The following is a 10944-nucleotide window of genomic DNA, read 5'->3' on the forward strand; positions in this document are numbered from 1 at the left end:
TATTTTTTTTTTTTTTTTTTTTTTTTTTATTCTTCTTCACATTAAGGAATAAAGGAAAGAAGCCTTGGGAATGCTTACTGCAGTATAAACAACTTTTGCATGTTTTTTATTTTATTTAAAAATCAACTCTACAGAGATTCTTTTGAGGAGCTAACTAATCCTTCTAAAGTGCAATTGCACAAGTTTTTTTGTACAAAAGACAGACTGGCACAAAAACATATAGCTATATTTTTAATAAGATGGCGTGCAATGATATGACATCATAAGTACGTTGTGGAAAAACAGACAAATAGTGGTGCAGTTGAGCCCAATACAAAGAATCTACTACAGCATAAAGAGAATCACAAGGACACTTGAGCAAATCAAAAAGCCAAAGTTCTATTGAAAACCAATCTACCAGTTATAATTAGCTTTTGCGTTTGGTTTCAGCTGTAAGAATAAATTATCTCAGGGCACCCAATAATGTTATGAAGTAGCTTTAATACCAGAACCATTTCGCCCAGAACATAAACAACACGCTCACAACATTAGATGGTTCTTGTTGTGTCTACTAGCATAAACATTTAGAAATCATATTAAGTAGAAAAAAAGCAATGACACGAACAATGCAAACTTCTTCATGCAGCTGATAAATATACTTCATAAAAAGATAAAACACCAGCAAGTTGTCTCATAGTTCTATGTTTGAATATCCCATCATTAAAATGGAGTGGGTAATCTACAAAACTTAGCAGCTCATTGCATTTTGGAACACCATTTACTGGGTTTTGTCACTTGTTATGATGTGATACCAAATGCAAGGAGCTTTGTAAGAAATTAAAATTGAGTTGGCAAAGAAATTACAACTAATAACTTATGGCGATAGCAAGAAAATCATTAAAATTTCGTAGTTATCAACTAGCTTAGGCGAAGAAGTATTCTGCACCGTTGATCGATGACCTCATCATGTTATAAATATAATTATAAAACAAGAAGATTAATAATATTAATAACTACAAAGCTATCAACAGTCATCCATAATCACACACACCAATCAATATCCATATATGGAAATGTATCTCAAATATGTGACCATACAATCTTTCTACACCGTCAGTTACTCCAACATGAAGTTTTCATAGCAATACTAATGTTGTTGTTTGTGTAATTACACAATTTCTACCAATCACTCCACCTGTATATATTTAATGCACTAGTAACATTTACCTTACTACATTTTGTAATAACCCAAACTGGCCGAACCGGGTCTCCTATGGACCAGATCGACCCCGAGGCACTTGAACTCCCCTGAAATGACCCTTCCCCATTCCCCAATCGCGTGAATCACGATTTCACTACTTATCTGATTTCTCACTCACAACTTCCCGTCTTTCTCCACTGTTGGTGCAATTTAAGAAAACAAAACATAGGGCTTTGCTCCATCTCTCCTACTCTCCTTCTCCCTCTCATAGCTGCCACACCTCTCTCCTCTCATCTCTCTCACTCTCTTCCACTCTCAATCCTTCAATCGAATCCTCATCTCCTCCTCCCACTTCAGTCGACAGCAGTCATCGACAAGCATTTTCCCCTTACTCTCCTTCAATAATGGCTTTTCTTCCCATTTTCTCCTCTCCTTCCTCTTCCTTCTTATGTCCCAAGTTCTATTGATAATTATTCTTTCTTTTATAATGTTAAGCTGGATTCAATTGGTGTTAATTTTGTTTGTAGTCATGAATTTTTATTATAATTGTTTATGGCTTACATTTGGAGAAGCGCACTATTTACAATTGATATTAGATTAGATTAAACCCTATGTTAACTAGTAATTTTATAACACATCAAACAACAACATCAAGCCTTGTCCCACTATGTCGGGTCGGCTACATGAATTATTTTTCGATAATTTTATTACACATCGTAGATATTTTATTGATCTAGATTTGCTTTTGAGAGATTGCACCTTTGTGATAACTAAATTTAGTGATGGTGAGGTAACTTAGATCAATTAATAAAATATCTGACTAAGCAAAATAATTAATTTTGATGTCTCTAGCTGTGTACTTAAGATTGATTGGTTGCGCTTCTTATATGACTTTTGCTTGGTGAAACTTAGTAGACCTCAATCAAATTTGGAGTTCGTACCACTCGCTGTAAGTAGTAGTTTATTAAATAATAAACATACCATTTCTTGTTAAGGGCATTATCCTTGTTACTTGTATTAGGTGTTAAATATTATAGGTTGTCAATCATATTTTTAATATTCATTTGTTGATATGTATAGCAAATTGTGTTTTTTGTTCATAATGAAATTATCATATAATAGTGCCAACATTATCTTGATTTATTGTTGCACGAGCTCATATCTATTTAATTTGATTATTGTTAAAGGGAATTTAACTCATACATATTAATTCTATTAAATACAATAAATGATATACCCGCGAATTATATTGGTTGTAAAATTCATAATTTTCATATTGACTATACACTATGTAATGCATGTTGAAAATTTATTTATGAGAAATACGAAAAATTGTATGCATGTGTGCAATGGTCGGTAGAACCCTATTAGACACTGACTAGCCAAGCCGACAAGCCAACTAAGTGAGAACTCCATAGGAAATCAGATTTCCTTGGGTTTATGTTTGCCTTACTAATGAAGGGTGCTTGACAAAACCGACTATAGATATATATAAATATATATATGTAAACATATATGAACTGAAAATAATGAATGAAGAGATTCAAAATCTTTTGAAGCTTAGAAGGTTTATGATGTTCATGTCATGTTAGATGGAAAAACACAAAAAACTAAATGTGTAAATAATTGTAATTTGGTTGCTTCTAAAAGAGATAATAATAAGAATAGTTAAATTCTAGGATATGAGAGGGTAACCTATCAAATAAATAAACACCTATGTTTAATGCTTCAACTCAAATTTTAGGCCAAACTACATATTCAAGCAATAAGGTTTGTGTTAAAATCTCAGTCATCCCCTGGCACTTCATCCCACGGTCAGGATGGGAATCCGTGGGAGGCTCACCTGGATCACGCCAATCTCCTTCTATATTTGGGTGGCTGATTTAGGAAGGATTATATTGAGGCAATTATGCATGATTATGTAGTTATTGTTTCGTTATTAAGACATCTTGTATAAATCTATAAATAGGGATAATTTTGTATAATAATGATATATATTTTTCCCTACCAAATTTTATGAATTCTAACATGATATCAAAGCCAACGGCCTTCATTGTCATTATAGAACGATCTTATATCATCACATGAGAAAAAAAAATCGAAGCCTTGATGAGGACGAACGTCGTGGACATAACCCCTCTGCCGACGGAACCTTACTAACCGACGTTGAATGTTACCTAATTATTTGGGTAGAACGGGTCTTACTGCTTCTCTATAAAAGTAGCCCAATGGTGGGTCTTACAATTTAGCCTTATAGGTTAAACTGTCCAAAGTTCATATTTAATTTGAAAGGATTTTCTCTCAAGTAAAAGGTCTCACAACGTCTTTGGAAAATGCCTGAAAATGGGTCATATTACTTCACTTAGAAGTTTCCCTTTAGCGGGTCTTATAACCTAGTCCTATAGACTAAGATGCTCATTAGTTTGAATTTGGTTGTTTGGGGTTTAGGGTTATTGCAATTTATTCGGCAATTTTTCTAAAATGTAGGTCTTACAACTTTACTTTAGATGGCGGGGCTTATAACCTAACCCGATAGATTAGGATACCCATTAGTTTGAATTTAGTTGTTTGTTTGTTTGCGTGGACACCAATTGTTTGAGAGGTTTGACAATAGTGTCTAGTTTTCAATTGTCGTTGTGTGACGTTAGTGTTTTTTCTACCATAACTCTTTTCTTACTATTTGGTAGTTTCTTTTCATTTCAGCAGTTTATTTTTCCTGCACCAGTGTACTGGCAGTTCACTTTTCCAACAATAATGTACTGGCAGTTTACTTTTCCTACAATAATGTACTGGCAGTTTACTTTTCCTACAACAATGTACTAGTAGTTTACTTTACCTATACCAATGTACAAGAAATTTACTGCAGCATTTTCTGCTTTAGCATTTATTTTGATATTAAATTAATTTCAATGCTTAATGAGTTTTATTTATTTATTGCAGGAGCTCATCTGCTCATATATGAGAGACTTTGGAGAACTTGAAAGTATGTTGTTGAGAATTTTGTGAGTTGTTGGGTTGTTTGTGTTGAGAGTTGAGTTTGTTGGTTAATTTTGAGTTGAGTTGTTAAAAGCAGTCTATACAAGAGGTTTGGAAAGTTTGAGAGTTGTGTTAATTATTGTCTATAAAAGAATTTGGGAAGTTTTGTTTCTTGTGAGTTGCATTTGTTGAGAGTTTGAGTTGATTAATATGAATATTTTATTATGCATTTCATTTATATTTGTTGATTAAACTAATTTAATAAAGTAAATAAAAAATTAATTAATTAATGATTTATTAAATGAAATTTAAATTTAAATTTTATTTTGAATGAATTGCTAAAAATCTTAAATGAATTAAATGTATAATGTATTAGTAAGTTTATTCAATTAATAAAAATGTCAAAGTCATTCAATTAATTCAAAGAAATTGATTATTTATTTATTTTTTATGATTTAATTATTTATTTAAATTAAAAGAAATTGATTATTTATTTATTTTTTATGATTTAGTTATTTATTTAAATTATATAAGTTTGGTCATAATTTAATCTTTTTTTATTTATTTAATCAATTAATTGAATGAGTATTATTCTTTTTTGATGAATTAATTATTTTTAAATAAATTTAAAAATAATTAAATATCTCAAAATTTTCTCTCCAATTGCTCCAAAAGAAATTTCTTGTAATCTTTCAAGGGATTTCGGCAACCTCCCGGCATCCCCTCCCCTCACGGGGAGGTTAGGACAGCATTTGTTGATAAATTCTTCCCGGCCAAACCTAAGGTCGACGGAGCGAGACCTTGAATTTGCAACCATATCAGACGAACATAAGGTCAACGACGTAAGGTCTTCATTTTAAAACAATCTCGGCAAGACCTAAGGTCAATGGCGCGAGGTCTTCAATTTCGTCTCGGTCGAATCTAAAATCAATGGCATGATGGCTTCATTCAAAATTCTTCCCGACCAGACTTAAAGTCAATGGTGCGAGATCTTCAATTTCATCCCAAACGAACTGAAAGTCGTCGGCATGAGATTTTTGTTTTAATGTCTATTTGCTATTTATTGTCAAAACTCCTTTTTTTTCTTTTTCAATATATATAAACAAAAGCTCTATTGGGGATTTGGCCGAAGTAAAGTGGGGAAGAAGCCAAAGGCATACGAAGACCGGCGTATTCACGGCGGAGTCATGAAACAAGAAGCAGGATTTACCTGCAAACAGGAGATTGATTTAGCGATTGGTGATGGGCTCGTAATTAAGAGCGATTTCGCAATCGAACGAGGCATCGCAGACCGGCATGTGGAGCTTGGGGCGTTGGACGAAACAAGCAGAGGCGAAAGTTTTGTCAGGCGTTAATTGGGTTTGCTCAGCACGGAACAAGGAAAAAGAAAATGAATGCGAGCTTCTCTTCAATTTCTATCTTTCCTTTTCTTGATTAAGTCGCAACTAAATGATATTTTTGAACACGACAGTGTGGGGCAGACTTGAAGGCGGCATTATTGAAGAAATGCGTCTATTAGATATGAAATCATGGCAGCACACTTTTTTTTAATAGTTGACTCTTGATTATTACTAAAAATATACTTACAATTTAAAGAGTTCAACTTTTCTATTTTTTAAAGAGAAACTATTTTTTTAAAGAGAAGCAAATTGCTGTCATGCAATAGCTAAAAAAAATGTTGCTTATCTTTAAAATCTTATAGCCATTATCAATTTTAATATTATTTCAGTTTTCACACTCTTCCGTATCTATTTGATAAAAAAAATGTAATTCATTAATTAGCATAAGAATTAAATACCATGAATACTCCACCTTCAAGCTTTAATGTAATCTGTCAGCAATTTTCCTAATAAAAATTTTAAAAAAGTATTACAATGCTGATTGCTCCACTATCATCAATGTGATAAAATCTGTAAGACAACTTTACTTGCACTAAAGCCACATCCTTCAAGAATTATGTTCCAACCTTCATTGTGCCAAAGCCGCCTTTAACAAAAATTTTCTTACAATTACATTCTCTCTTATTATTTTTATCAATCAACAATCCCTCACAAAAAAATGGTTGACAACAAACACTCACAAAACTCCTCAATAGCCTCCCTCTAAACCCTAGACAACTCCTCCTCAAATAGCCCTAAAACACAATAATATAAATAAAACCTTCCTAAATAATTTAAAATATGATTTCGGAAACCTTCCAAAACAATTAAACAAAATTTAGGAAACCTTCCTAAATAAATTAAACATAATTTAGGAAATCTTCCTAAATAATTAAACATAATTTAGGAAACCTTACTAAATAATTAAATACTTCCTAAATAGTATAAACATAATTTAGGAAACCTTCCTAAACAACTCCCCTTGATTAGGAACCTTCTAAATATCTTTCCTGGGCCCCACAAAGTTGCCCCTGTGGCTTATCACAAGCATTAAATTCACAAGTGTATAAGGGATAACAAAGCAATGGACATATTCAATAAGATGAACTCACCACCAAGTTAGGAAAAGAGTTCAAAGAATCAAGAGATGCCAAGTCATCAATTTGATTAGAGCCTGAAACATTATTTTATTTTAGTTCAGAGAAGAATCAATGCAGCATTTTCATAACAAATTACAAGATAAAAAGAAAGTCCTAAAAATAGCAACGAAAACTGCCTCTGAATTACCTAGAAGAAGACATTCCAGTTTTTCAAATGGTACATAACATGTATCTTGTAAACCAGGCAAAGTACGATTAGTTGGGTAGAATATATGAGTCAATTTGTTCTTGTTCAGATGAAGCTGTTCCAACCTGAAAAAATAACAATGCAAAAATAATCATCCAAAGTTGTGGGTGAACACTTAGAGTATCAATCTTCATACCTTCTTAATTTTGCAAGCTTCAAAACTTCCTCCCATGAACAAATGCAATTGTTTTCCAGATTTAAGAGGCGCAATGAATTAAACCCTTTGATATTAGTAATGTCCAGTTCAGAAGGTGAAAGCTGAAAGAAAAAAAAACTCAATTTGTTAGGCCTGAAATGTTTCGTAACTTACAATGCATGTAAATTGAACGCTAGCCAGACTGCTCTCAATGAAGCCGTAAGGCACAATAATTTCGTATTAATTTAGAAAGAACATTACAAGTTGAAGGTAATGTCGCATCTGTAACATAGTAATTCTACATAGACCAAGAATTGATTTTTTTTTCAGCCATAATCTTCAATCAAAAGCTATCTTGAGATTCAAACAATGTGAGACTAAATCATAATGTCATTGATTGGAAGGCAATGCAAAATACACGAACCTAATTCATTTAAAAAAGCAAATAACATATTTTTCTACATGACAAGTACATATATGATAAACCACACATGACACAACATAAGAAAAAGAAAAGAAACTGTTAAATCTCTACACGTGAAGGAAATTTGCTTTTTGCAACTGACTAGGTTAAAAAAGAGAGAAATAATCAACATCAGAAAAAGAATAACCTTATTCTAGCAATACATCAGTATCACAGGATTTTGGTGCATACCAGTGTCATCTTATTTCCCATGAGGTGGAGCTCTTCAACAGCGTGAAGATACTGCCCAAGCCTTTCAACCTGCTTCCAGTCATAATAGTCAAAAGGGCATGCAATATGAAGCAGTAAAAAAGACAAAAGCCAATTTATTAAACATCACCTGTTTCCAAGTTACGCCACAGTTATTGAGTACCAAAATGCGAATGTTTGAAAATGAAAGAAGTTCTGGTACATCAGCCTCCAAAAGATTATTAGTTAAATTGAGAATTTCTAGAGACGGTAAAGCTTCACAAAGGGAATTAATATCCTGCATTAATGTAATATGTCCTTGAAATGTCAAAAGATAAAGGTAGATCATTCTAATTACGAGTTCCAAATTATCCACTGGGTTTAAAAAGACACTAAAAAAATAGATCGGGAGTAAATTACAGTTTTTAAGATTATTTAGTCTCCTTTACTGAACCCAACATCAACTGTAGCCCTAAGGATTAGAAGAAATAAAGAATGGGCATATCCAGAGCATGGATTCTCACAATGTAGTATATGGGGAGGAGTTTAGCATGCCAATTTATGAGTAGCTGATGATAAAGCTATTTTCTCATTATTATCATTAAGCATTTATTGATACAGAAATCCAATTTATGTAGTATTAACAGCTAAGCATATAAATTATAGCCTAGCCTATAATTATGGGGATTCACAGATATGTCAAAATGCAAGTTGATATGTTGACAGAGATAGAAAAACAGAAAAGAATGATATATGAAAAAGATATAGAAATGCATATATTTTCATTTATTTATCTTTATGGACATTTTCTTCTGCTGAACAACAAAGAACAAAGGAGATTACCACTAATGCAAATAACACGAATGCATGAGCATTAAGCAACAATTCTGCAGCTTTTATTTCATTAAAGGGATAGGAATTAAAAAAACAATAGATCCATCGATGAGATCTAACAATGTAAAGTGTGGTCACTTAACATGGAATTCAAGTGTAAATCCTAAATAGGTAAGAATTGCGAACATTAAAATTGACGAACCACAAAAAAAATTTGATGAGAAAAGCGGTCTAGTTAAGACATACTTGCCAGCTTGAAAGAAGATTGCCTGTCAAATCAAGCTCCTTTAGATCTAAAATTGAAAAAATTAAAAAATTAAAAAAACACCATGGTACTATGCTTTCAAGATGAATGGGAATGTCAAAGCTAAGAGCAGATGTTCAAAACATTAAGCCAAGCTTCTACAGTACACATTTCGAGATTAAATCATCAAGCTAATATTAAGGAACTTGACGGAGCAGTTTGGTAGCACCAAGGATTTCATTTTAGAAGGATTTCGTAAATCCTCTAAATCTGAATTTACGAAATCCTGAAAATAGTTTGCCAACATTTATGCTAAATCTTATGTGAATGTTTGGTTATTCAAATAAGGATTTAAGGCAGTTAAAATATTTGACATACATTTCTTGGATAATAAAAACATTTAAGGTGGTTAAAATATTTAAGGGGGTTAATTATTATTTATAATATTTTATAACAATTATTTTTATTTTAAAATAACTAAGTATTTAACTAATAATTTTAGATAATTTAATTAGTATTACTTAATTTTTAATATTTTAAATTATATTACTTAAGTTCTCCAGCAATAACTTATAGGAGTCTAGGTTTTGCCTTTCCCTTCTCTATCTCTTTCGACTTCGTTCCATCGCAGGAGTGTAAAGTTTTGCACGAGTTCTTCGTCGCAATTCGACTTCGCTCCTTTCCCTTCTCTATCTCTTTCGACTTCGTTCCATCGCAGGAGTGTAAAGTTTTGCACGAGTTCTTCGTCGCTATTCGACTTCGCTCCTTCGACTATGGCAGAAGTTACGACATTTCTTGATCAAAAACAACGGAAGCTCCCTTGTCGTGAAGGTAACTTTCTCCCTTTAGCGCGCTTCTTTTGCCAAATCCTGTAAATCCGCCGAACTAAAGGATTTCGTAAATCCAGGATTTACCACGAAAAGAGGGATTTTTTCGTCACCCGCGCTTTGATTTACCGTGAGATTTGGTTTTGCATTTTTGGCCGTTTGGCTGGATTTAGCTCAAATCCGCTTCAAATCCGGTCTAAATCCTGCATCCAAACATCCTCGACATGTTACATTTAAGCTCAATGAGTTTTTTTTTTCCCATAAGATGAGAAATATATGAAAATCGTACAAAATAAATACACAAACTGGGGCATCTAGTACATTATAACATTTTCATTGATCCTACAATATGAAAACCACAGCAAATTTGGTCCATATATTCCTTTTGCAATATCTGGTGTCATCTTTTAAGAATTCCGAAAAGGGCTAAAATGATCCATTAACTCTTAAGAATGATCAAAATAGTACGCAACTATATTAAAGGGTTATTTTGATCCCCCACCTCTTTAAAAAAAATAAAAAGAGCCCCACCATTAATCTTTTTTATAGTAAAAATTAATAAACTAATGATTACATCAGATGGAGAGAGGATATATCAAGAATACAGTAAATTCGTTGAACCTAATAGTGATAAATTCCCAAGGTGAAATCGAAATTGAAGGATTTATCATATCGCAAGATTCGAACCCCAGCGATGAACCCCTAACAACGTTAAACCCCAACAGTCGACATGAAATCAAAATCGAAGCAAGCGAGCATGAAACTCCAACAGTAATGAACCCCACCAGTCGACCGTTCCTCACACCGCAACCATGAAGGAAACCTTTTGATGAGGACATCTACATGAGTTCTAGCGCGAGGAGACCTGCATGATCTACGTCCATGATCTACTTTTGATTTTTATTATATTTGATGTATTTTGTTTTATGTTTTGTGAGTATATTGTATTTCTTTCCATGTATGCCCTTGCTTAAGAGCCTCGTCATGTGTTAGCCTTAGGGGCAATTTGGTCTTTGTATTTTCTTTATTCCTTTGGCTATTTAAGGCCTTCTCCTCTTCATGAAAGGTTGATGAATGAATAGTTGAATGAAAATTGTGTTTTTTTTCTACTTCTTCTAGCATGAGAGCTTGAGAAGGGAGAGAGCTCAAGGGGAGCAAATCGCAAGGCCCACCAGTCGTTGGAAGAGTCCGCGGCTCATGGTTAAGTTAGCTTATCTTCTCGTTTGTGTTTTCCTCCAACCACTTCCCCTCCACCACAAGAAAAGCCATTCAAAATCCTTGGGTTGAAACCGAGCCTAGCCTTTGCCGCCACCTCCTTGGAAGCCAGCCGCCGGCCACTCCCACGGCACCGGCCGGCCACCTTGCCGGC

At 33.4% G+C, this 10944-nt stretch overlaps 1 protein-coding gene across 4 annotated transcripts in view; it reads right to left on the minus strand.

Moving 5' to 3' along the window:
• Positions 1–10944, minus strand: part of LOC110116287 (tubulin-folding cofactor E) — a 71809-nt gene that overhangs the window by 43259 nt on the left and 17606 nt on the right. Inside the window, exons 3-8 of one of the 4 annotated variants that reach the window (XM_028694952.1) lie at positions 8751–8797; positions 7822–7968; positions 7662–7742; positions 7019–7119; positions 6823–6947; positions 6648–6709 (exon numbers count right to left, since the gene is read on the minus strand). The exons of the other annotated variants lie outside the window; for them this stretch is intronic. Of the exons in view, the coding sequence (XP_028550785.1) occupies positions 6648–6709; positions 6823–6947; positions 7019–7119; positions 7662–7742; positions 7822–7968; positions 8751–8797 (563 nt within the window). The remainder of the gene's footprint in view (positions 1–6647; positions 6710–6822; positions 6948–7018; positions 7120–7661; positions 7743–7821; positions 7969–8750; positions 8798–10944) is intronic. 4 annotated transcript variants of the gene reach the window in all.

This window comes from Dendrobium catenatum, unplaced genomic scaffold (assembly GCF_001605985.2).
Source record: "Dendrobium catenatum unplaced genomic scaffold, ASM160598v2 fragScaff_scaffold_601, whole genome shotgun sequence".
NCBI classification, from domain to species: domain Eukaryota; kingdom Viridiplantae; phylum Streptophyta; class Magnoliopsida; order Asparagales; family Orchidaceae; genus Dendrobium; species Dendrobium catenatum.